The 27,981-nt window shown below is 38.9% G+C and overlaps 1 protein-coding gene across 2 annotated transcripts in view; it reads left to right on the plus strand.

The window, feature by feature from the left end:
• HOOK3 (hook microtubule tethering protein 3) overlaps positions 1-27,981 on the plus strand; it is a 92,962-nt gene that overhangs the window by 2,298 nt on the left and 62,683 nt on the right. The window contains exons 1-8 of one of the 2 annotated variants that reach the window (XM_036299251.1): positions 4,004-4,061; positions 6,803-6,869; positions 8,135-8,207; positions 11,068-11,118; positions 12,671-12,803; positions 19,369-19,436; positions 22,443-22,505; positions 24,137-24,220. In XM_036299251.1, the coding sequence (XP_036155144.1) occupies positions 6,835-6,869; positions 8,135-8,207; positions 11,068-11,118; positions 12,671-12,803; positions 19,369-19,436; positions 22,443-22,505; positions 24,137-24,220 (507 nt within the window). In that variant the 5' untranslated portion in view covers positions 4,004-4,061; positions 6,803-6,834. Of the gene's footprint in view, positions 1-3,975; positions 4,062-6,802; positions 6,870-8,134; positions 8,208-11,067; positions 11,119-12,670; positions 12,804-19,368; positions 19,437-22,442; positions 22,506-24,136; positions 24,221-27,981 lie in introns of those variants that run through there. The other variant, XM_036299250.1, reaches the window with a different exon arrangement.

Below are 27,981 nucleotides of genomic sequence, written 5' to 3' on the forward strand. Positions count from 1 at the left end.
GTTTCCAAAGGAAGTTGAGTTTAATGCTACGTTTGTTCTCTTTGTCATTATGAAAAGCAGGATAAATGTTTATGTGGAAAATGTGGGAGGTAGCTGAAAATGTACATTGTCTCCTAGCTCCCCTTATGTCTGGAGGCCAGATTAATGCTGAACACAATTCTAAAATTAAACAGGAGGGAAAATTGTATACAATACACTCCAAAGAAAAGATTCCCATTGACAATTTATCTATAATAATAAGAGCATAATATGCTAATTAGACCAGACAGCCGAACTTTCTTCCTGATGTCCTTCCAGACAAAGCCACGGTGGCTGCGAGGACCCAGGGCAGGCAGCCTTGGTGGCAGCAGCAGCTGTGGGGTAATGGGGGCGGCGACTTCCCCTGACCCGCCTGGTCGCTTCCCAGAGAGGGAGGCCAGTAGGACATCCCCTGAGGGCTCCCGGACTGTGAGGGGGCAGGCCGCCCAGGCTGAGGGACCCCCTCCACCACCCAGTGCATGGATTTTCATGCACCAGGCCTCTAGTTTGAATATAAATTTACAGACAACTAGGTTGTGTGGTTACTTTGCACACAGCAGGTTAGAAGGTAACTGCAGCACTCAGCAAAATACAGACAGCTGTCAGTAACGTAGAAGATGTAAGAACTCAAAGTTCAGTCTGGGTGATTCAGTCTTTGAGCTGAGGTCTTAGATACTTCCAGAGGCTCCTGGTTCAGTTACTGAAGATCATAGTTATGATCCTGAATCTCAAATAAAACTTTAACTACATAGCATTTATTTTGAGGTATGAGGTATATAGTACATTTTAGAAGTTCTTCCAATAGAAATGGTAAAAATAAAACTCAGCACTTAGAGGGATGGCTGTTAGTCACCTATGCAGAATTCAGTTACCTATGCAGAATTCAGTTCTGTGGAACATATCATTGCCCCAAATGTGGTTAAATTGCTATTGTATCAAAGAGTTTACTAGCCCAAGAACCAAATGTTTCAAATTTTTTTTTTGCAAGAGGAATGCTTATGAAAAGACAAAGTATCACACTACCAATGGAAAACATCTTAAGCTTAAATTCCAAATCAAAGTTTATACTACAAGCAAGTTCAGCAAGATGTGCTTGAAAATTTCCACCCTACCTCCTCTCCCCGCCCTCTGAGTCAAAAATGGATTTCTACCTATCAGAAAAATTTGCCCTGCCTATTGCATCTGTCAAGCCTAATTTCTTGAACTGTACATGGAAAGATTGCTTTTTCCTGGGTTATAGAGACTGAAAAACCAGGAAGAATCTGGGATGTGACCAGTTAATGACAGGAAGCTAAGTGGGAAAAGCATCACCCCATAGGCTCAGTGCATTTCTTCTGGGAAACCCAGTAACAGTAACATATCCCTGTAATTTTCATATTGCTTATTTAGCAGCCTATAAAAAGCACAGTAGTGTGTAAAATTATGGAGGATGTAATTTTTATGGTCGGTATAATTTATCTTCCCCAATCCATTCTCTGTGCTTTGCCTAAGTCCATTCTCAAACAGTTTTTGTCCTCTCATGGATGAGAAATCAGATGTACAAAAGTTAAAGCACATCTACTTTTTAAAACTTTATTATTTTTTTTTTTTTAATTGGGGGTTGGTATAATGTGGTAAGAGTATAGGTTCTGAAATTAGGCCACCTGGGTTCAAATTCTGATTTTTGTTTTATACTAACTGAGGGTGACTTTGGACAAGTAATTTCACCTCTGTGTTCTGATTGCATTCAGTTTAGATCTAAGAGGTGGCTCTTGTGCTTTAGTATTGATCACCTTCATTGGAGTGCTCGTTAAAACACTGGATGCAAGGCTCCACGTCCAGAGTTTGTAATTCAGTAGGTCTGGGTTGGGAACTGATATTCTGCATTTCCAGCACCTTTCCAGGTGATGCTATCGTTAGTAGCCTGGGGCCTGACCACACTTTGAAAGCCACAGCTCTACAGCAGGGTTTGTTCATCTTAGCATTATTGACGTTTTGGGCTGGATAGTTCTTTGTTGTAGTCTCTGCCTGTGCATTCGTTATAGGATGTTTAGTAGTAGCATCCCTGGCTGCTACCTACTAGATACCAATAGCACCCATCTAGTTGTTACAACCAAAAATGTCTCATAGGGAGTAAAGTTGCCCTGGTTGAGAACCTCTGCTCTAGAAACACTAATTCCAGGTGATCTCATGCTTTACTCTTCTCACATTTTTGTGGGGGAGGGTGATGTGGAGATTGGGTGGTATTAAAATGGCTTTTTGGAATTACAAGAGAGGTTACGGCCCGTCAGGTAGAATGTTATGCCTTCATGCAGTTAGGTGCAATTGTATTTAAGTTTTATTGTACTGTTATCCTGAAATATCTTGTAGACATATAATCCAATCAATAAAAATGTGTGTGAAGACAGATGTGTTAATTTCTGAGGTCACTGCAAGGTGAGCAACAGCAAGAATTCATTTAATGATGTTACTGATTCTCAACAGAATCATATGGTCTTTATACAGAGGTAGGCAAAAGCAGGTTTACAGTTGTGAGTACGCAAAACAGAATTTATTTTTCTATTACTATTTGTTACTGTATTTTCCCTATGAACAACTATAAATCTACTTTTGCCCACCCCTATAAAATGCAGATCGCCTGACCTCACTCTGCTGCTTACTCCCCATTGCTCTTAGGATCAAGTCCTAACATGGATAAATAAGTTTTGCACAATAATGCTTCCTCTTTAACCTTGTCTTTCACCATTTTGCTCTTTTCCCTGTGCTATCTCTTCCTCCAGTGTCCACCCCATCCATACTAAGCTTCTTTTCCTTCCTAGGTTGCATCCCACTCTCACTTCTAAACTTTGTGCTTGCAGTTTGCATTTCCTTTAATTCTGTCATTTTACTAAACTATAAACTGTGAGAGCGTGGCCTGTATCTGTCTGTCCTCAGTGATTTATTTCCTTCTAAGTCCTGGCTGAGCTGCTGGCTGTAATCATTGCTGACGCAGCTGTATTATCTTACTCATGGAAATAATATCTACTATTTTTTGGCCACATCATGTTAACTAGTACACGGTTAGTTCTAATTCAGAGTACATTTGAAATCAAAGTGCATTGCCCTAACCAGTTTGGCTCAGTGGATAGAGCGTCGGCCTGCGGACTGAGGGGTCCCAGGTTCGATTCCAGTCAAGGGCATGTACCTTGGTTGCGGGCACATCCCCAGTGGGGGGTGTGCAGGAGGCAGCTGATCGATGTTTCTCTCTCATCGATGTTTCTAACTCTCTATCCCTCTCCCTTCCTCTCTGTAAAAAATCAATAAAATATATTTAAAAAAAAATAAAATCAAAGTGCATTGAATATCTAACTTAACCGTAGTGTGACTTCTACATTTGTGTACATATTTTTGGCTGAGTAAAAGGAATCTCAATCTGGCCAGGCTTAAACAAGAGATCTGTCTCACATAATAGGAGACTTCAATGTTTTTTAAGGTAGTGGCTTAATTTTGGCCTCCAAGACTTAGTTTTTCTAAACCTTTTCTCTGTACTCCACTGCATTGGCCTCATCCTGTGACGGATTCCCTTAATAGCCACAAAGTGACTGCTAGTGACAGTGGAGGCAACATATTTATTCACATCAAGAGGAAATTGGTTGTTCTTTCCCAGAAGTTCAAGTAAGCATTCCCTGCATCTCTTTGATCCAAATTGTCTTTGCCTTATTAATACACCCCTAAGTCAGTCATTGGTAGAGCAGATCTTAGATTGATCATCTGTGAGTAGAATGGATGCTGAGAAGACACCCAGTGTCCTCCAGAATTTCTCTTTTGCCAATGGGAAAAATTTACAATAATAACCTGCAGGAAATTTCCCATAAGGGAAAATCTTTCCAACACTTCTGCCTTATGCAGTTTATTACAACTCCCAAGATGCGGTACTCACAAAAAGAAACCTACGAAGTCTTCTGTATAGTTAACCATGGAATCTTTTTTCCCCTTCAGATCCAGACATTTAATGTGGATGCACCATGCCAGACTGTGGAAGATTTAACGAGTGGGGTTGTGATGGCCCAGGTTCTTCAAAAAATGTAAGAATAAACTTCTTTATCTCTTTGTATGTTCTTATACATGGATATGTCGTTAGATTAAAGACATGGACAAAAAAATAAAGTGCTTACATGACGTGTGTTCTGCATAATATAAGAACTGTAAGCAGCAGTAATACTTTTGATGGCATGTACTTGTTTAGTTACAGATTGACTGCAAGTTTAATTAGGGCTGTAATAGTTATAATACTCCAATGGTTTTAGCAGAATTATTTGTTCTTGTGCATAAGCTTGGCAGAAGTTTTTATGTTAGTAACCAGAGTTTGCCATCCTAGAAGAATCTCAGAGACTCACTCCTAGCAATAATGCTGAAATGTAACAGTAAGGTCTTCCCTGACTACCCATGTGAAATAAGCAACAAGCATCCCCCTGAGCTCTTAACCCTTTTAACCGTAGCATTGTTCTGCAAAGTATGCTAGCATTACCTGATACGCCATGTATTTGCTTGTTTATTTGTTATTTGCTGCACGCATGCGTGCACACAGACACACACACACACACACACACACACACACACACAATGTGAACTCCACCTAGAGGCAGGGTATTTGTTTTGATGACTGTTGTGTCCTCAAACCTAGGGCAATGCCTGGTGTTTGGTTGGGCCATATGAAAATGACCTTTTTGTGTAGATCAAAAGTGGTCAAATAGCAGCAATTTCTTATGGTTTAATCTGCATGATGGATGCTCATGTTTACTGAATGACCAAGGGAATGAAATATTTATTTGGGTTATATAAAACATACCTGATTGCTTCCTTCTAAGTACTTTGAAAACGTAATGGTTGTATGGCTCTCTTCAACTTTTGACCTGGGAATTTTTCAAGTAATGGATTTCCTGTGAATTTAAGAATTCATTAGGTTTGATGCAATTTGAGGGATACTTTTGTCTTCTGAAGCCCTGAACACTTGTCAGCCTGATGATATTAAAAGGTTTACAAATGACTAATGAGGATTTCCTGCATTTCTATTGAGAACCAGTGTCATCACTAAATGAGTTCTTGCTGTTGCTCACCTTAAAGTGAGTCTTATACAATTGCCCGAATGAGAAGCAGCTCCAGTGCCTGGATTTCAGAGACTCTGTGTGCCTTTAGCATTAGGGACTCATGCTTGAAAACTATAGTTTGCTATTGCTTTCTTGTGGAACTTACATAGCACATCTTTCCAGCTCTACAGGCACACACACTTTTTGATGGAGCTCAAGAAGGCTCATTTGAGACCTGACCAGAGTGATCTTGTGATTATCATGTCACCTCTGAGTGGTGCGCTATTAACTTTTAGCCTTTGAAAGGTCTAGAGAGTTTCATTGAAGTTCTTAATAAAAATTATTTGTGGACATAGCTAAGTGAGCTTTCCAGGTATGTGTCAGTAGCTGAATTTTTTGTTTAAGTTAGTTTGGTTAGGATTTCTCTCACTTGAAGAAACCAGAAGAAAGACTGTATTGATTTAACAAGTGAAGATCATAAACCATTATGTTCTACATGCAATTTAATAATTCCAACATACGCTAAGGCATGTGAACAATCTTTTCTCGTTTTTGCACTGCAGTGGTTAATTGGTTAACCCCTTCTTGTCTTTTCCTTCCACCCTTTGACCTGTTGTAATTTAATTTAGCACTTCTCAGAATTTTCTTTGTCAGCTTCTTTTTCACTTGGCAGTATTGCCTTTAAGGTTCTTCCCTGTGTTTTTGTGGCTTGACAGTTCATTTCCTTTTAGCATTTCCCACCCTCTTTTTCTCAAAGCTTTATTGAAATTAAATTGACAGTCAGTAAATTGCACATTTTTAAAGTATAGAATTTGATAGATTTTTACCTTGTAGATGCCTATGAAACTTACCACCACAGTCAAGATAATGATCATATCAATCACTTTGGAAAGTCTCCTTGCCCTAGACAGGTAGCTCGGTTGGTTAGAGAGTGTCATCCTTATATGCCAAGGTTGCAGGTTCAATCCCTGGTGAGGGTACATACAAGAAGTAACCACTGAATGCATAAATAAGTGGAACAAGAAATCCATGTTTTTTTCTTCTTCTTCTTCTTCTTCTTCTTCTTCTTCTTCTTCTTCTTCTTTCTCTCTCTCTCTCACACACACTCTCTCTCTCTCCCCCCCCTTTCTTTCTCTCTAAAATTTTTTTTAAATCTCTTCATTCCCTCCTTCCTGCCTTCTCTTTTTATCACTATAGACTCATTTGCAATTTCTAGACATTTATATCAATGGACAGTATATTTTCTTTTTTGAGGAAAGGGGTGTGGCTTTTTTCGTGCAGCACAATTATTTAGGGATATATATGTGTTTTTGCCTGTACTTATAGTTTGCACATATTCCACTGTATGGCTGTTGAATGATCTATTCATCTGCTGATAAACATCTGAGTTATTTTAGTTTTGACCTATTACAGATAAAGCTGCTGTGAACATCAGTGTGCAAATCTTTGTGCAGACATATGCTTCCATTACCCTTGGGTATAGCTAACTTTCCAATAAACACTTAATGGCAAGGAACCAAAATATTTTTTATGTAATTAAAAGAAAATAGACTTAAGAAACAAAATATCTATAAAAATACTAAGGTTTGCTAATAAAAATGCCATACTAAGGAATGGAATAAAAATACAGTGTTTGTTTTAGACCCCACCTTAATTTGGGTAAGTTCAATAAGAACATTGAAGTGTTTAAATAATTTTAGCAATAGAAATAAAATTTAATTTTTTTGTTTTCTCTGAAGGCATTTGACTGGTACATAAGCTACAGCTAAATATGCTGGTATTGGCAAAATCTAAGGAAATGGTTTTGTAAGTTTTGTTTTTCATTTTTTCTTTTTTAGCAGCAGTCAGGACATAGCTATCTTTAGCTCCTTACTCATGAAGAACACTCCCAGTAAGATTATCAGTTGTAATGTCCATATCTGTGCAGAACCACAATCTTTTGAGATTTTGGAGAAAATTACTTTTATGTTGTTTTATCCTAGCCTGAGAGCATCAATTAAGAGCTACTTAGAAAACATTGCTGAAATTGTAACTACTTATCAAAACAGAGTTATGGCTAGATTCTTGCATAGTGAGTCAAAGTTTATTACTAAGAAAAGTCATACTGAATATAAGAAAGCTGTAAACTACTATTCTTGCTATATTCTGTCCAAGTAGTAGATTGGAAGCTTATTAAATGAATGTGCTATCACTTTCCAATTGCATTTCAGTCCACAAATATAGAGAACCAGCTATATGTCGGACAAGAGGTATTGGGCAGTACTGCAGTGAACAAGAACACAGACAAACATTCTGTGTTCTTGAACAAATAATTTCTTAGAGCATCAGTTTCAGAACCTTTGAAATGAGGATCATGCTGGGTTAAAAAGTTTTGTTCTGTTTTTCTTTCTTTCTAGTGTTGGGAGATTTTCCTAAGAAAAATAACCATAAGTATATTCAGGTTCTGTCCTTGTTTCAGTTTGTCCACACCAATGTTATCTTAGATGTTAAGCCTTTTGTAAATAAGAATGGTGTCCAACTTTGTCTAACACCTAGTATTATATCTGAGAAAATAGTTTCTCAGTTTACATTATTTTTAAAAATTGACATTTTAGAGACGGTATTGGTGGCATTTGAAGTATTAAATGATGGAGGTCATTGAAATATTAGTTGAAAATTTTATTTTAACCTTAATAGTATATTTCTTTTGTCTATTTAAAATTACATCTATTTTAAATTTTTAGATATTAGTGTGGTGTCTACAAGTTATGTTAATTCCAAGTTAGTGTATTTAGCTGTAATTTGTTTTTAAACTATAATAACTATGTTATTATTTTTTTATCTTTTAGTTTTTATAAAATATGTATTTTTTTAATGAGCTGAAAACAGTCAAATTGATTTTAGAGAAATCTATAATTGTATCTGGTCTCATGTACTGAGCTATTCAATGACTGATATGTGGCAAATACACTTTTATGTTGCAATTAAGTGGTGATATGGCATGGGTTTCAATTTTCTTTGTTTTTCTTTTTTGTTTGTTTTTAGCTTGATAGCTACATGATCTTAATGTGCTAGCTTTTTCTTATTTTTAGAGATCCTGTATATTTTGATGAAAATTGGCTAAACAGAATCAAATCCGAAGTGGGAGATAATTGGAGGCTAAAGGTATTTTCTTTTTTTCTATCTGTAAATTAATCTTTTACTTGGTGTATATAGAATTTGTTGATTTTTGATCAGATGTGTTCAATGAGCTTTAGACACTTAGGTAGTCTTTAGTGAAATAATCTAGATTTGAAGATTGGAGGTAACCTGAAATTGCTCACTAAAATGTAATGGAAAGTAGTAAAGTGAGCCAGAGTGCCTATGTCCATCTCACAGCTCTACCATTTACTATCTGTGGGAAAGTCTTTTAACTTTTCTATGCCTCAGTTTCCCCATTTGTAAAATGAGTATTGTGATAGAATCCACTTCATAGAAATAAATGAGTTAATAATGTATGTAATGTACTTAGGATAGTGCATGGAATATGTAATGGTAATTGCTAGTGTTAATAATGAGAAAATATTAGGAAATATAATTGAAATCAACACATTGATTTTAAAATTTTTATTGACTGATTTTGAGAGAGAGAGAGAGAAGGAAATATTGATTTCTTGTTCCACTTATTTATGTATCATTGGTTGATTCTTGTATGTGCTCTCACTGGAGATCAAACCTGCAACCTTGGCATTTTGAGGCGATGCTCTAACCCAGTGGTTGCCAACCGTTGCTCTGCGGACCACTGGTGGTCTCTGAGGTCCAAAAGATTGGCGACCGCTGCTCTAACCAACTGAGCTACCCAGCCAGGGCCAGTAAACACATTGCTTTTTTAAGGCATTCTAATTTAAAATGTTCAAATATGAAAAAAATTAACCTACTAATAAAATAAAGGAAATAAAGTATCCTATATAATAAAACCCTAATATGCAAATTGACCAAACGGCAGACCGACCGGTTGCTATAACTGCACTGACCACCAGGGGCAGATGCTTAACACAGGAGCTGCCCCCTGGTGGTCAGTGCGCTCCCACAAGGGGAGCGCTGCTCAGCCAGAAGCTGGGCTCATGGCTGGCAAACGCACGGCGGCCGTGGTGAGAGCTTCTCCCGCCTCTTTGGCAGAGCTAGGGATCCCTCAGCGGACATCCCTGAGGGGTCCCGGATGGCGAGAGGGCGCAGGCCAGGCTTAGGGACTCCTACCCCCCACACCCCCCCCCCCTCCAGTGCATAAATGTCATGCACCGGGCCTCTAGTATTATATATTTTTCATGTCTCCAGGTTTTTCTAGAAGTATAAACATTAGTTTTATATGTGAAAAAATTTTTAAATAAAGTTTTCAGGGGTTTTTTGCTTTGTTTTTAATTGAAAGTGTCTGTGGTTAACCATTGGATCACATTGCCGTGATTCAGCCTCTTATTTTATGGTCACAGGTTCTGCTGCCTCCTAGGACATCCTCAACTACTAATATTGGCTAGGAACAGCTAAGTAGATGATCGACAGAATCATATTACATGCACATTTAACTTAACACAAATGCCAACCATATGACTTGGATAAAAAAAAAAAATAGAGGAAAAAGTAATGGCTTACAATAAATAGGGCAGGTGATTCTGTCTGTCATTTCACCCAGAAAACATGGCCATTGGATCTGTTTTCTGGAGTGAGTGAGTGTTGGGAGACATCTGTATGTTGGTCTCTCATCCTTTCTGTTTCTAGGTTGCTTCTCATAGCACAAGTATCTTGCAATGCAGAGTGTTATCCTAGCATTTCAAGATATAACCATATTACTTTTTAACCTTATGGCTCTTAAAAAATAGGTTACTTTAAGAGATTTCCAAGGTAGCCCAGCTGGCATGGCTCAGTGGTTGAGCCTGAGCCTGTGAACCAGGAGGTCATGGTTGGATTCCCAGTCAGGGCACATGCCTGGGTTGTGGGCTGTATCCCCAGGAGGGGGCATGCAGGAGGCAGCGATCAATGATTCTCTCTATTTATTGATGTTTATCTCTCTCTCTCCCTCTCCCTTCTTCTCAGAAATCAATAAAAATATATTTTTAAAAAGAAAAGATTTCCAAGGGTAATTTTTACCTAATGCTTTTTTAAAATATATATATATATTTTATTGCCGAAACCGGTTTGGCTCAGTGGATAGAGCGTCGGCCTGCGGACTGAAAGGTCCCGGGTTCGATTTCGGTCAAGGGCATGTACCTGGGTTGTGGGCACTTCCCCAGTGGGGGATGTGCAGGAGGCGGCTGATTGATGTTTCTCTCTCATCGATGTTTCTAACTCTCTATCTCTCTCTCTTCCTCTCTGTAAAAAAATCAATAATATATATATATATATATATATATTTTTTAATATATTTTATTGATTTTTTTACAGAGAGGAAGGGAGAGGGAGGAAGGGAGAGGAATAGAGAGTTAGAAACATTGATGAGAGAGAAATGTCGATCAGCCGCCTCTTGCACACCCCCTGCTGGGGATGTGCCCGCAACCAAGGTACATGCCCTTGACTGGAATCGAACCTGGGACCCTTCAGTCCGCAGGTCAATGCTCTATCCACTGAGCCAAACCGCTTAAGGCAACCTAATGCTTTTACTGGTAGAACTTAACCTCCATGTAAGATGCAACTCCATTTTTCTATGGAAAACAGCACTGAACTTAAGTCTTCATTAAGGATGGTACATTTTTTCTTTAGCTGCAGAAAATCTGAATAATTTAATCTTACTGTTAAATCTCAGTCACCATCCAATTTTGGTCATAATATTGAAATTCCAATATTATTGGAAGCTTTAATTTGTTACATAAATATCTTAGGTTAAATAAATCAGACCATCAAGAGTCCTTTTTTGATGATGATGGTAGTTCAAATATGCTATTAAATTTTCTTTTTTATATTTACTTTATGATTAACTTGTTTGATTAGCTGATTTAGAAATTTTTTGTTAAACTGTTTTTTGATTTATCCAGTTGCTTTCTCTCTTTTTAAACAGATAAGCAATCTAAAGAAAATTTTAAAAGGAATCCTGGATTATAATCATGAGGTAAAGACTTTTCTCATTCTGCTTGGAAATATTACTATAGGATAATTTAATTTTGTAATTGTTTTAAGTAAAGGAAAAATTATCTCAGAATTAATAATCAGTTTATCTTCCATAGTTTCTAGGATGTGGTTTAAACAACCATATTATATGGTTTCTGGATAGTTTTCACTATAATATGAATAATTTGTAGGTAAATACTAATTTATGTTAAACCTTGATTTCTGCATCTATTTTTATTCTCTCCTTTCTTCCCTTACTTGTGAATGTGGTTGAGTCCATGCATTATTATAATCAACTCCCTTATGTACTTCCTCTGTATTCCTTAGCGAAGCCCCCTCCCTTGATTAACTCAGTTTATCTTCTCAGTCTGCATCAGAATAGTCAAGACATCGCTGGGGGTGGGGGTGAAATCAGGCTGTGGAACTAGTTTTACCTTAAATTTGTAGTGGACATAACACAGCTTAAAAACCTATGTGATTTCCTTACTGTTTTTCCCCCCCACAAGCTTACTTGCATTTATATCTGCATTTATACTTACATCATCTACTTTCATCATCTCAGTATGTGACTCTACCATCCATCCTACTACTCGAACCCAAAACCTACAAATCACCCTATAGTCCTTTCCTTCTTTTGAGATCATCAGAAAAACCTATTAGTTAAGCCTCCAAATTACAGCTTTTTCTATCTCTACTGCTACCACCCTATACCAAGCTATCATTATTAGCGCTTGCTTAGATTATTAGAGTGGTCGGTCAGCTGGTGACCCTGACTTCACTCTTGCCCCGTACAGTCTGTTCTCCACTCTAAAGCCAGGATGATTTTTTAACATATAAATTTGATTATGTCATTTTCCCCTCAAAGTCTTCCATGGTTTCCTATTGCATTGAGAATCAAATCCTTACTTCTTACTGTGAGCCGCCAGGTACTGCATGACCCGTCTAACTTCCTTTACACTGTTCTCCCCTAACCCATAACACTGCAGCTGCATTCATCCTGCTTCTGTGCTTTTAGGATCTTCATTTTTCACTGTAGGGTTATCAGAGACCGACCCACTTGTCTGCATATAAGTCATTTCCTTTGGGATCACTCTTATTTCCCCGGAAAGGAATCTTCTGTTCTCCTTCCTGGTACAGGTGTCATGCTATCAGCATTTTGGAGTCAAATAGGTGAAGGTGACTAGGAGGAATCTTACCACTGGGGACAGAACCTGTATTTAATCTCCACTCTTACTGGTGCCCCCTGGGTCAGAACCTCCTGGCTCTACTTCAGAGTGCACACATCCAGGTTTTCTGGGGATGGTAGTGGGGTCAGTAGTACTCAGTTTCTTTGCTAAGTGTACATACCATATACCAGATTGGGGCCTAACTTGCTGTGACTCAGGATAGTTATAACTTAGGTGTATGGGCAAAAATGGGACTCGGGAGTGAGGTTGACATGACAGCTCTGTCCTTAGCAGTGAGAGTCTGCTGCCGACAATCTGGTCTTTATCAGACACTTTATTTGGTCCTATAGATGTAAATGCAAATCTGACCCTTTTATCTCTATTTAGATTTTAGGGCAGCAAATTAATGACTTCACCCTTCCCGATGTGAACCTTATTGGGGAGCATTCTGATGCTGCAGAGCTCGGAAGGATGCTTCAGCTCATTTTAGGCTGTGCTGTGAATTGTGAACAGAAGCAAGGTAATTTATTTGAAGTATATGCATTTAAAATAATATGATAACATGTAAAATATATATAAGTATATATAATATATAAATATATATAAACATATTTAATAGTATATTTTAAAGTGGTACATATTGTATATTTTATTTATAAATCACTAGTACAAACTAACATCTTTTAAAGGCTATCCTCAAATAATGCCATTTTCTCTAATTTTGCTGTTAGAATACATTTGATTGTGATGATATTCTTTTCCTTCTTACAAGACTTTGAGTAGATTATTTTTAACTATACCAAATGTGATAAAATTTACTCTTAATTGGATAAGGTCCAGCTAAATCATTTAATGAACTAATCTTCTTATATATATAAAAGGCCAGTGACCTTAACTTCATCACGACCAGAAAGACCAGAGACCAGAACACTGAGGCCCCTCACCCAGGCTGGCCTTGCCCCCAGTGAAGACCCCCACCCTGATGGGGGTGTGGCTGGCCTGCAAATTGCTGGCAACCCTCACCCAGGCCCAGTCTGGCTTTGCCCCCCAGCAGGAATCCCCATCCTGATGGGGGCGTGGCCGGCTTGCAAACCACCCACGGCCCCTTGCCAAGGCCAGCCCTGCCCCCATCGGGGACCCTCACCCCATGGGGGCGAGGCCGGGCTGGCCTCGCCCCGCACCCCCCCACCCCAGTGGGGACCTCCCACCTGGATCCGGGGCCCAAATCAGGGCAGGCCAGCCGGTCCCCACCCATGCACCAGGCCTCTATTCTTATATAATAAAAGGGTAATATGCAAATTGACCCTAAAGGCAGAACAACCAGAACGACCACTGGACCAGTCACTATTGAGGTGCATTGACCACCTCTTGGTTCTTTTGTCGGCCGGCAGGCTCTGATCGCCTGATGTCGAACGGGGAACAGGGGTGGGTGGCGGGGGATGCGGGCGGTACCAGGCCAAGGCCCCTGCCCAGCTGGTTGCCCCCCACATACAGGGCGACCCATGGCAGGGGCGGGGCCTGCGAGCAGGTGGAACAGCCGACCTCTCAGTCCCTTCCCTTGGCTGTCAGGCATCAATCACCCGATGGCGAAAGGGGAGCTGGGGGTGAGTGGCAGTGGGGGGTGGGGCCAGCTGTGGGCAGCCGGGGAAGATGGCCCTGATCGCAGGTCAGGCCTAAGGACCGTACCTGCACACACATTTTGTGCACTGAGCCTCTAGTGTAGATAATAATGATATACTGGATCAGTTCAGCTCTTGGGACTTAAAATTAGATATTTTAGTTTGCAAGTACGGAGGATTTATTTCACAAATATTTGCTGAATTCATGCATTGTGCTGGGGCTAGGAACACAGTATCAGACAAAGCAGGCATGATACCTTCCTGAGGGAACTTGTACTTGAGTGGAGGTGGAGGGCAATAAATAATGCCACCAAAATGAGGTAATCTGATAGTGGTGAGTGCTATAAGTGGGGGCAGGGAAGTTATTTAAGCAAAGATATGGAGAATATGGGTTAAGAGTAATCTGAATAGTAGAAATTGAATGTCAGAAGGACCTATGTTACCTTTGAGGGATTGAAGAGACAAAATAATTAGAGAATACTGAGGAGGGTAAAGGGAGATGAAATGAAGCAGGATAAAAGTATTCAGGGACTATTCTAAATGATGACAGTCTTTTACTGCTATTTATATGACCCTTGAAGAAGATGGATTTTTTTTTAAGCCCAAGGTATTTCTTCTTTGTCATACCCACCTCTGGTGATACAAAACAAATTTTAACTTGCTGCCTGTACTAATTTTTGGTGTTCTAGTTCTAAGTTTAATAACTGTCAACATTGTTTTATTGGTTTCTGATTCAGGAATTTTTTCTAATAATGTGTTTATTTCGCTCTAGCCCCATTCTTTTTAGACTTTAGCAGCCATGCTCTTACAGGAAATTTTAGTTGTTTATTTAGTTTAACTCAAGAATTAAAATAGAGAATTTTCTACATTTTGTGTTTTTTTGTTTTTTAATATATTTTATTGATTTTTACAGAGAGGACGGGAGAGGGATAGACAGTTAGAAACATCGATGAGAGAGAAACATCGATCAGCTGCCTCCTGCACACTCCCCACTGAGGATGTGCTCGTAACCAAGGTACATGCCCTTGACCGGAATCAAACCTGGGACCCTTGAGTCCGCAGACCAACACTCTATCCACTGAGCCAAACTAGTTAGGGCTACATTTTGTTTTTTGTATATTACTGAAATATCTAACAAATTTTTGTCAAAGATTAGAAGATTAGTATAAATAATAAGATTAAAGACATACTAAATAAGCAGATGCTTTGATTTTAAAAGGTGGATGAAAAGTTATTTAATGTAGTTGATTAAATTCAGATAATAGCTTATATATTTACTAGAGGCTCTGTGCACGAATTCATGCATGGGTGGGGTCCGGCTGGCCCGCCCCGATTGGGCTGATCGTGCCCAGCTGGCAGGGGGGGTGGGGACATGGGAGGGTGGCCGGCTGGCCCCGGCCCCAATCGGTGTGTGGGGGCGATTGGGGGCTGGGCCGGCCGGGAGGTTGGGGCCACAGGCGGTTGACTGGCCGGCTCCTGGTCGAACTCCCGGTCGAGGGGACAATTTGCATATTAGTCTTTTATTATATAGATTCTATAAGGAGATTAATCAACTCTTGGGATTATCTTTAATACATAAGTAAGGGTCCTTTGAAGTGTGTAGCTATTAACGACTTGGCTAATTGTATTTATTAGAGGGAAAGATTAGGAAAAGGCAAGGATGTTACTATATGCATAGTCCTGTGGAAAAGAAGACAATTATATTTATTGAGCTTCTCACACAGATCAAGTGTTCTGTTTAAAACCTAGTTTCAGTTTTCCCCTGAAATTATATATAAATGATGAAAACTTTGAAGAGGATTTTAACATCTCACTTATCCAGAGGTCATTCTCTGCTCTCTGGAACACAGAGCTAAGAATTGAATTAAATGGAGTTTTGAATTACTACATATTACTTGGTAATATGTCACTGCACATTTATGACATTAACATAAGGCTTCCTAAAGTGACTCTGCCATTTACCACATGATCAACATCAGATAGGACATTCAGCCAAATGTTCCCCCATTTACAGAGTGAGCATACAAAACCTGATGGTCATGAGAAGTATGTGATGTTGTGTATGTGTATTTGCTCTATAATCCATAAAGCACTATACAAAAAATCAGGGCTTTGACCCAACTGGTGTGGCTCAGTGGTTGAGCATCGACCTATGAACCTGGAGGTCATAGTTCGATTCCCGGTCAGGGCACATGCCCAGGTTGTGGGCTCGATCCCCAGTGTGGGGTGTGTAGGAGGCAGCCAATCAGTAATTCTCTGTCATCATTGATGTTTCTATGTTGCTCTCCCTCTCCCTTCCTCTCTGAAATAAATAAAAATATTTTTTTAAAAAAACAAAATTAAATATCAGGGCTTTAAGATGGTTTCTTAAGTTAGAAGTAAGGAACAATTGGTCAGAACATTGAAATAACTATCTGACTTCTCAAATTGGAACAAATAAGTGGTGGTAAATTTGAAGAAGCAAAGATTAGTAGTAGAAAAAACACTAATAATAATATTTACTGAGCGTCTCCTTTCTGCTTGGTACTCTACTAGACACTAACAGAACAAAAAATTACTTTTTACAGATTAGGAAACTCAGACTCATAAGTGTTACATGACTTACCCAAGATTTTGGGCTTGTGAGAGGCTAGGCAAGGACAAAAAACCCTATCTCTTCCACATTCAAACTTAGTACTCTTCTATTAAACTGTACTGTAAATTTTGGACCAAAAAGATAAGTTTTCAGGATCAACTCCTGATATAGCACACCTCATTCCTCAGCATAGTCTCATAGCTCTGCACCCAGTAATCATACATACTTGTATTTGGACTTCTAAGACTTCTACATTATATTTTTACGTTTCAAAAGTTGTACATTAATGTAGTTCTCATCATCATTTTATCATTTAGCATTTTACGGTGTTCGCGGGGAAGGGCCTTGACGTGGCAACACCGCTTCTTAACTAACGCTTCCCCTCTCACACCTTACTAATAACTTCCTAACCTCCCTATTCTGTCATTGTCTTCACTCCCAGTAGGCTGTCATTAAGTTTTCCTTCCCCATTATCAGTGCCACTGCTTCTTCTCTTCCATGTTCACAGTCTTTTATTTTGAAGGTTGTTTTAGTCATTCTAGTTATGCCGTTTTCTGCAGTAGGCTTGGAATTCTATGTTTGGTACATTGGAACAGAATATCTAAAAGCACTCCCTTGCATTTCAACACTCGGGGTGCTCCTCATTAACAAAACAAAAAATTAAACTTGGACGAAAGGCTTGGTTTGGTTTGTTTTTTACTGAATAGTACTTTAAGTTACGATATAGTCCTGTTGTTGGCCTAAGAACAATGCCTGTGATTTAAGTGTGTTGTGTATATTTGTGTTTAACCACACATTGATTGGATATACAGTGTACTTAGGACAGTACTTCCTTAAAAACATGTTTTTGATTAAAATCTTTGGCATTCAGAAACAATGTCAGAATGTCATACTTTAATAGTACAATAGTACTATCAAAATACTTTTTTCTTTTTAACAAGTTACCTGTCAAGCAAAGGATTACAGTCTGGTATTCCAAAGACATATGTCTCTTGGCAAAAGAGACAGAACAATTTAACAATTTCACAGTAAGACTCCTTCAGATAACACTTGGAGTGCTGAGACAAGTTTTTGTGTTTGTTTTTATATGTGTGGCAGGATGATGCTAAAATTTCCTAATTATTTTGCCCTTCTAAATGTTTCTTATCCTATACTAGAGGCCTGGTGCATGGGTGGGGTCCCTTAGGGTAGCCTGCGGGGATCGGGCGAAACCCACAGTCCAATGCCGCCTGCAGCTCCTACCTGCCGCTCCCGCTCATCCCAGCCCCACTACGCCTGCTGTGGGCTCACGCCCAATCAGTCCTGATTGGAAGAGGCTTGTGCGCCGCCACCGCAACAGCAGCACTCGCCAGTCATGAGCCCTGCATCTGGCGCCCTCCTGAGGGGAGTGGCCTGCAGAATTGGGCCAAAACCGGCTCTCCGACATCCTTCAAAGGGTCCTGGATTGCAAGAGAGTGCAGGCCAGGCCGAGGGACCCCACCAATGCACAATCAGGCCAGGGAGGGACTGTGGGAGGGCTCCAGGGCGTGTCCGGCCCCATCTCGGCCAGACCTCAGCAGCAAGCTAACCTACTGGTCCGAGCATCTTCCCCCTGGTGGTCAGTGCATGTCATAGTGAGCGGTTGAGCAACCTTAGCATATCATTAGCATATTACGCTTTGGTTGGTTGAATAGTCGACTGGTCACCGGATGACTGGACACTTAGCATACTAGGCTTTTATTATATAGGATAATACAAGGCTAATATGCAACTCGACCAAACAACTGGTCGCTATGACGCACACTGACCACCAGGGGCAGACGCTCAACACAAGAGTTGCCCCCTGGTGGACAGTACATTCCCACAGGAAGAGCACCACTCAGCCAGAAGCCCTGAGCTGGGCTCACAGCTGGCGAGCGCAGTGGTGGCGGCGGAAGCCTCTCCTGCCTCCGCGGTTAAGGATGTCCAACTGCTGGCTTAGGCCTGCTCCCTGTGGGGAACGGGCCTAAGCCGTCAGTCGGACATCCCCTAAGGGCTCCCAGACTGTGAGAGGGCACGAATTTTGTGCACTGGGCCTCTAGTTAAAACATATTTACCATTTTTATTGGAATCTAGCTGGCCTACTAATTTTTTTTATATTTAATGTCACTTTTGTCATCCATTGTTGGGTTTGAAAATAATAAAAACTACTTCCAGGGCTTTTTAAGAAGGCAAGCCATTGTTTTCCCCCAATTTTGTCACTACTGAGCTAAGAGATCCTTCTCTTTTTCAGCAATGTTAAGGGGAAGATTGATGAAGTTGGTGCTTGAGCTTGTTAAAGATGTGAATCATTATTTTTAAAAGCTCAGGGTTATTCAATATTTGTTTACCTATAGTATCAGTTTCTATGTTAAATTCATCTTAATTCTTTCTCCTAAGCAGCTTTCAGGTCCATTAAGATTTTTCTTTCCTATAGTAGAAAATATTGTTGGAATTACACACAGTTCAGTGCTTTTATGTCACATAAGAATAAAGCACAGACTTCAAAGGTTTTTTTTTAACATGTACCAAAGAATAATGTGAAAGTAAGATAATTTTTAGATTTTTAAGAACAGTAATATGTAGTTTTTTCCACCCCAGCTTTAGGGTTTACCATTTCATTGCTTTACATTCCTAGCATCCTGCATTCCTGTGACCATTAGCTGTAGCCTGAACTTTATAAGGAATGGTTGGGGATGGATTTGGGTGACATTAAGGAAAGATAAATACTGTGATTTGCAGCCTTTACATATGGCACATATGTGCAGTCATATGAGGAATGCCTAGGAAGAATCGAAACACTGGCAACTCCTTATAAGAATTCGTGGTTAGTCTTTGCTCCCTTGACTCTCTTTAACTTGAACAGTGACATTCCAGATTGTTCTTGTTTTCAGAGTACATCCAGGCCATTATGATGATGGAAGAATCTGTTCAACATGTTGTCATGACAGCCATTCAAGAGGTACGTTGGAGCTTTGTGCTTACAGCTTGTGAGAAAATAAAGGAGTAAACATGAGCTTAGGTAATACAAGTAGAAATTTAAGAAGAGAGATTCTTCTCATTTAAAAAAATTTTTTCTTTACACTTAAATTAGAACTTATCTCATTTTTATTAAAGGAAGTCATATTCATTTAAATTTCTCATTTTTATTTAAATCTCACAATGTAACTTGATCAAGTTCACACAGGAACTAGAAGCATAGTTAGAACTTAGATCTAAGCAGTTTGAATCCAGAGCTCATATACGTGACCACTCTGCTGTAATGCCTCAAGATTGTTTATTTCAGCATTGTTTCTTAGTACTAAAAATTAGAAGCAGAAAAAACTAACTCCCAGCATTAGGGGAATGGATAAATAAATTATGGTACAATGATATATTGTAGACATTAAAGGATATTTTTGAAAACTACATAATGACATAGGGGAAGGCTTATAATATGTAGGGAACCAGAGCACAGTGAACAGCATAATGCCATTTCTGTTAAACATTAAAATTAAGATGAATGAAAACAAATTTGCAAAAATGTTAATCATTGCCAAGTGGTGGAATGCTCTATACTCTCTCTTACATTTTCCAGTGTTTCTATAATAACAGGCATTATGTCTATAATCTGTAATATTTTAAAAATTGAAGTCTGTGACCAACTTTTTTTAAGTTTTATGACTCTATCCCAAGGAATTATTTAGAAATTCAGACCAAGATTGGGCACAACAGTCACTGAATTTCCCCCATGTTTCCGTTATTTTATATTAACGGAAATGTAGGGGGGAAAAGGTCTATCCATTGGTGAGCAAGTGATTAAAATATAATAGTTCCAGTCCATGGAATATTATGTAGCTGATAAAAACTTGTAAAAAAAACCACACACACACAAAACAGGGTATCTTATGACAAAGGGAAAACATTTAAACTGTCAGGTGAACAAAGCAACATATAAAATTTGTATGTATAGTTAGATTTTAAGAATAGATTATATGTTTACTATGTGCATATTCCTTTTATTCATTTAGCACATATTTGTTGAGTACCTAATATGTACTACGAGGTGTGGTAGGCAGTATGGATACAACTATGAAAACGATGGACATCGTCTCTTGACTCAGAAAGTGTAAGCCTCATGGGAGAAATGGCTAAACAAGCAATTCAGATGCATTTAAGGCATTCAAAATGAAAAGTGCCCATTATGGGGAAAAATATAGGAGTACCTCATGGGAGTATCTAACTCTGGTTGGGGACGTTAGGGAAGGCTTTTCCAAGAAAGTGGCATCTAGACCAAGCACAGAAGGATGAAATAAGGTAAGGAAAGGGCAAAAATTGTACTTAAGTCCAGGAGACAAGAGAAAGCAAGTCCTGTGTAGCATGCTGGAGGTATTAAAAGAATGCCTGTAGCAAACATTGTAAGGTACAAATAAGAGACAAGATCATTAGGATATTGAGCAATTTTGTTAAAAGAGTCAGAATTTTGGGAAACAATGAATAGATTTTAAGGAGAAAATACATTGAAGTCTGTATCTGAGAAAATCCGTGCAATGAGAAGAATGGATTGGAGAAAAACAAGTTAGAAAAAGGTAGAGCAGTAAGAGACTTTAGCTAAATAATTATACAGTGAAGAATGATGGGAGGTGAACTAGGTTATAGCAGTTAGGGTGGACAGAGTTGAAAATTATCAGAGCTTGCATCAATCTGCTTGGTGACGGATGGATTTAGGAGGAGGACAGTAGGGAGCTGGATAAAATTACAGGATTGAAGAAAAGCTTTTGTAAGATGGTAGACTTTTTATTTAAGGCACATTTTCATTGTGGTAAAATATATGTAACATAAAATTTGCCATTATTGACATTTAGTACATTTCATAATGTTATGGAAACATTACCACTATTTAGTTCAAGAACTTTTTCATCACCACAGAAGGAAGCCCTGTAAATATTAAATAGGCAGTCCTCATTTCCTCTTTTCTGCAGCCCCTGCAACCAGTAATCTGCTTTCTGTCACTGAATTTCCTTATTTTGGATATTTCATTTAAATGGAGTCATTGGATGTGTGTGCCCTTTTGTGCCCAGCTTGTTTCATTTAACATATTTTTAAGGTTGTGTGGTCGCATGTATCAATATTTTTATGGCTGAATAATATTCCATTGTCTGGATAATACCACATTTGTTTATCCATTCATTCATTTGATGGACATTTGGGTTTTTCCCACGTTTTGGATATTGTGATATTGTCTACATTTACTCATGTGTTTTTTAAAATACGTTTTTATTGCTTTTAGAGAGAGAAAGACAGAGGGAGAGAGAAACATCAATTACACCAGTTAGGCTGCCCACATTTATTCTTTAAAAATATTCAGTGTTGCCTTTTTTTTTTAATACTATGTCACTTTCCTGTATTTCTTCACATTTATTATATGCCTTCTTTTATTATTGATTTCGGGGAGGAAGGGAAAGAGAGAGAGAAAGAGCGAGAGAGAGAGAAACATCAATGATGAGAGAGACTCATTGATCGGCTGCCTCCTGTATGCCCCCGACTGGGGATCAAGCCCACAACCCAGGCCCTTGATCAGAATCGAACCTGGCACCTATCAGTCCACAGGCCGACACTATCCACCGAGCCAAATCAGCCAGGGCTAGTATTGCCATTTTTTACTGAAAAACTCATGTTTTTAAATATTTGGCCACATTTTTAACTTAAAAACTTACCTTTTTAGTTATAAGAATAAAACTGGGCCTACAGAGAAAATGAGTATCAGAATTTAGACCTATAATTTTAAATGAAGGCATTATCTTGGAATGAAAACAAAGTTCCAGACTGAGAAGTTTTAATGTATAAGAAAATACTCTTTTTACATTTGCATTTGCATTTTAATTTTTATAATTCTATAGTGGCTGCATGTTCATGTTTGTTGTGTAAGTATATTATATAGGATGTCTTTTTTGCCTCATAGTTAAAATCATTTAAATCCTAATTTCAGCTGATGAGTAAAGAATCTCCTGTCTCTGCTGGAAATGATGCCTATGTTGACCTTGATCGCCAGGTACCTAATTTTGCATTGTTTTTATCCATGCAAAGATTGAAGAGGATAAAGTTTAAATATTAATGAAAAGGATGATTCAGTTGAAATTGCTTTTGTAATATATCGGTATAATTCTTTGTGTTTTACCAAAAATTTAAGAATTTAAGCCACTTATGGATACTACACATTTTATTATTGCATAACTCACTTTAAAGTAAATTAACTTCTTTAATTTCTTGTAATTTGTGTTTTCTAGTCCTGATTTTTCTTTTTCTATTAGTGATATGTTTCTGTATACTACATTTAACACATTAGATGCTTTTCTGGAAAATTGTATGCATTTTCTATTGGTATAAATAATCTTATGGTTTATTTTATATAATAAAAGCATAATATGCTAAGTGTCCAACCAATCAGTCAACTGTTCTGTCAGCCACTCGACCAGTCGCTGTGACATGCACTGACCACCAGGAGGCAGATGCTCCAACTAGTAGGTTAGCTTGCTGCTGGGGTCCAGTTGATCTGGACTGGGTGAGATGGCCCCGATTGCCGGCCAGGCCAAGGGACCCCACCCGTGCACAAATTTGTGCACCGGGCCTCTAGTTTATGATAAGAAGATAGTTTACATTTTATTTCACATTATTCTTCAATTGAAGATGTCTCCTCTAACCTTCATACTTAAATGCACTGAGAAACTTAGTCCTTCATTTTTAAATGAAGGGTGTTTTTATGGTTTTAATGGAAGAGTTAATTTGTAATTTTAATTATTGCATTTTAATAAAATGCAATTAGTTACATTGCCACTTTCTGTGTTCCAGCTATTCTGGGACATCTGTCCCAAAGCTTGAAGAGAAGCTTTTGTGGTCTTTTTCTTCTTTCATTTCTTCTCCATAGTTTCTAAATGTTTGGCAGGAAAATCTTAGGGCATGCTATCATTTTAACCCAAGTTGTAATTTGTCCTTCCCTTACTTTGTAGTGTATTTGGTTTTAAAGTTGTTACTCTGAATGAATTTTTTTGTACTTATATTACACAGAGGTTTGGTCACATGAAACGAGAAGCTAATATAATTTTATTTTAATCCATTTTTTTCTTTTTAAAAATTAAGTGATTAATTAATTAGTTATAATTGATTAATTGTTCATACTTTGCTAACTTAAAGTTTATATAATGGGCACACTCAGGAATGTTTGGTTTATGTTGAGGATCAGAATAATAAAAGTCTTTTAAAACTGATACACAAATTAACATAAAGTTTTAATATGACTAAAAAACTTGTATTGAAATACACTAGTCTATATAGTTTAACAATTGAAACCCTTGACCTCTAGCACATACATGTTTTACTAAGGTAAAATTTCTGTTATTTGAGTCAACATTACTAAGAACCAAGTAGGCCAGGAAGAAGATGTGTAGGAAAACTTGATATGCAAAAAGAACCAAATTCAAAGTACAGAAAAGACAGATTTAGGACTAAAAGATATTCAGAGTTAGAAGTGCCTTCTTTTGATTCTTGCACAGAGGGTTCTTGATTTCTCCCTGTCCCTCATAAAGAAAAGGGGGATAATGTTTAATTCCTTATTATACAAATGTAATTATTAATTGTTGCCACTTCATATTGAAATGCTTATTGTATCTCTTTGTTTCCAATCAGTTGAAGAAAACTACAGAGGAACTAAATGAAGCTTTGTCAGCCAAGGAAGAAATTGCTCAAAGATGCCATGAGTTAGATATGCAGGTAAGAGTTCTGGTCTGTGTAGCACCTGTTTGAAATGTACCACTGTAAATACCACAAAATGTACTGTGTCCTGCCATAAGTACAGTCTGTCTACAGTGCAACCCTAATTAAAGAAAAATAAAGGAAAACACATTTCTGGTTAAAGATGGACTGAGCAAATACATTATTAATTTCCTTTCCTGAATATTTAACCCTCGGCTTGGCTATAGTAGCACAACACACTACCAGTTTTCACCAAACTCTGAAAACCAGAAGGCAGTTGGAAAAGTCCTGAATGGCTGAAAGGAGTAAAGAATGTAGTGGCCAACAAGAGAAGGGCAGTCTACTGGAGCAGAACCCCAGGGAGAGCACAGATACAAGGGAAGGCTGAGTGAGGCTGCAACTTGAGGTTTTATGTAGAAGAGTTAAGTCCCATCAACCCTGCCACCCATTGCATGTAGAATGACCTATACTATAGCCAGCTTCCCAGTCAGAGCCACTTTTCCACAGAATTTAAACAGAAGCATAGGGAGGTTAGATTGAGTATTAGTATTGCAGAGTGAGGTCCTTTTCATTTTGTTTTGTTTTTTCTGGGTTCTTTAATTTACATAAAGGTCATTTTCTTGTAGATAAAGCCCTAAAGTGAAGCCCTAAAGTGATCCCATATAGCTACCAGTTACCCATGCTGTTGACTAATTCTGAATGTGAGGGAAATTTGCATAACAAAAGATAAAAGGATCAAGATAAACCAGAAACTGGCCATAGAGGAAGTGGTGACAATTGCAGAGATTTTTCTCTTTTAATCTAATACTGCCAGTAAAATTAGTGATACTTCCTCTGTAAAATAAGGACAAGATGCTGTTTTGTTTGTTTGTTTGTTTTTTGTTTTTGTTTTTTGTTTGTTTTGTTTTTCCTGTTTTTTTTTTAATTAAATCTTTATTGTTCAGATTATTACATTTGTTCCTCTTTTTTTCCCCCCCATAACTCCCCTCCTCCCAGTTCCCGCCCCACCCTCCGCCCTCACTCCCCACCCACTGTCCTCTTCCATAGGTGCACGATTTTTGTCCAGTCTCTTTCCGCATCTCCCACACCCCTTTCCCCCCCAGGAATAGTCAGTCCATTCCCTTTCTATGTCCCTGATTCTATTATGATCACCAGATTATTTATTCACTTGATTCTTAGATTCACTTGTTGATAGATGCATATTTGTTGTTCATAATTTGTATCTTTACCTTTTTCTTCTTCTTCCTCTTCTTAAAGGGTACCTTTCAGCATTTCATATAATACTGGTTTGGTGGTGATGAACTCCTTTAGCTTTTCCTTATCTGTGAAGCTCTTTATCTGACCTTCAATTCTGAATGATAGCTTTGCTGGGTAAAGTAATCTTGGTTGTAGGTTCTTGCTATTCATCACCTTGAATATTTCTTGCCACTCCCTTCTGGCCTGCATAGTTTCTGTTGAGAAATCAGCCAACAGTCATATGGGTACTCCCTTGTAGGAACCTAACTGTTTTTCTCTTGCTGCTTTTAAGATTCTCTCTTTGTCTTTTGCTCTTGGCATTATAATTATGTGTCTTGGTGTGGTCCTCTTTGGATTCCTTTTGTTTGGGGTTCTTTGTGCTTCCTGGACTTGTAAGTCTATTTCTTTCACCAGGTAGGAGAAGTTTTCTGTCATTATTTCTTCAAATAGGTTTTCAATATCTTTGTCTCTCTCTTCTTCTGGCACCCCTATAATTTGGATGTTGGTACGCTTGAAGTTGTCCCAGAGGCTCCTTACACTATCTTCATATTTTTGGATTCTTTTTGCTTTTTGCTTTTCCGGTTGGGTGTTTTTTGCTTCTTCATATTTCAAATCTTTGACTTGATTCTTGCGATCCTCTAGTCTGCTGTTGGAGCTCTGTATATTATTCTTTATTTGGTCCTTTTTCATATCCTTGAAGTTCTCACTAAATTTCTTGGAGGTTTCTAGAAAATTCTTGAAAAACCTTATAACCGTGGTTTTGAACTCTATATCCAGTAGTTTGCTTTCCTCCATTTCTTTTGTGTGTGACTGTTTGGCATCGGGCCGGAACATGAGGGCGGCTATCTTGCAGAGGTGCTTGCAGCGAGCATTTTCTTTGTCTCCGCATTTTGGCTGCTTCCCTGTGTTGATAGAGTGGCTTTGTGTGCTAGGTGTCCTATAGGGCCCAGTGGCTCAGCCTCCCTAATTACCTGAGGTTGACACTCTTGGTGCACCCCTTTATGGGCTCTGTGCAGTCTTGTTGTAGTTAAGTCTTGATTGCTGTTGGTATCACAGGCCAGTTGGCTGTGAGGACCAGCTGTGTCTACAATGAGAGAACTGCTGTGCTGGAGACACCCTTATGGAACAGGACTTGCTTCAGTGGGGCTTTGGTGCTCCCTGAGTCTGCCTCTTGAGTGTGTCGCTTATGGATGTGAAGAGTTGTACTCTGGTATGATCTCACTCTGGCCACTGGGTACAGTGGCTCTTGGATCTCCAAGGAGGTGCAAAGTCAGCCACTGCCTGAGCCATCCTGAGGAGCTACAGAGAGATCTGCAGATTTCTCCTTTGTTTGGGGTTTGGAGATGCCCAGATGAGGCGCAGCTGTGAAGTAATGCAGGCTGTTGTCTAGGCCTTCTTTTGGAAGCTTTTGTGCTCTTTGACCCAGTGGCAGTTTGTTAGGCTTTAAATTGAAAAAGAACAGGCCATTCATATTCAAAAGCCTCTGCTCACAGCTTGGGTGGGGTTATAAATTGGGTGGGGCGGGGTCTCAGGGAATCATCAGCGTGGAGCCATGGCTGCCAGTCTGCTCTGCCTCTGAGATGTCCGGGGTCTGTGTCCTGGGACCCTGTGCAGGAACAATGCTCGCTGCAAGCACCTCTGCAAGATAGCTGCCCTCATGTTCCGGCCCGATGCCAAACAGTCCAGTTTTTTCTCCCCTATGAGTCTGGGTCTCCAGAGTCTTGCCCAGAACTGGAGTTCAGAACAATTGGAAGCTTGTATCTCCCTCCCAATTGAAAAAGACAACAGCATATCCAGTTGCCAGCTCGCGCACCTCCATACCTCCACACTTCTGCCCCTCTGCACCTCCTACGAGTTTCAGTGCGCTTTTCTCTTTCCTTCTAGTTGTAGAATTTCCACTCAGTCAGCCTTCCTGTGGTTCTGGATGGTACCCGTTTTGTCCTTTAGTTTTAGTTTTGATGTGGTTGTGCCAGGCAGCAAGTACAAGTGTGTACCTATGCCGCCATCTTGGTTCCTTTCCAATATAAATGTTATTAATTGTTTTTCAGATTTTAGAACTACATAAATGCTAAAAGTTATAATAAAAGTAGAGTTAATTAATTTTACAAGCAGAATATAAATATTATCTTTGAACAATAAAAAATTAAAGTTATACATTGGGATTAGCAAACTACAGCTTGCCATCTGTTTTTATAAAGTTTTATTGTAGCACAGCCACACACTCATTGATGTTATTGTCTGTGGCCACTTTCATGCTACAGTGACAGAGTTGAGTACTTGCCACAGAGACTTATGTCTCTCAAAGCCTAAAATAGGCACTGTTTCATTTTTCACAAAAATGTTTACCAATCCCTGATGTTACTGTAACTCCAGTTTTTTTCCTTGACTCCACCTGCCTGCACTGGCCCAGAGAAATGCATGAGCAGGAGTTTGCAGTATAGAAAGCAAAATAACTTAATACTGAATTGAATATGGAGACTTATACTCTAAAAATTTGACGCCCTGATGGCATGTAGATTGCAGATTATACATATAGGACAAAA

The sequence above is a fragment of the Myotis myotis genome, unplaced genomic scaffold (genome assembly GCF_014108235.1).
Source record: "Myotis myotis isolate mMyoMyo1 unplaced genomic scaffold, mMyoMyo1.p scaffold_m19_p_3, whole genome shotgun sequence".
In the NCBI taxonomy this organism is placed as follows: Eukaryota; Metazoa; Chordata; class Mammalia; order Chiroptera; family Vespertilionidae; genus Myotis; species Myotis myotis.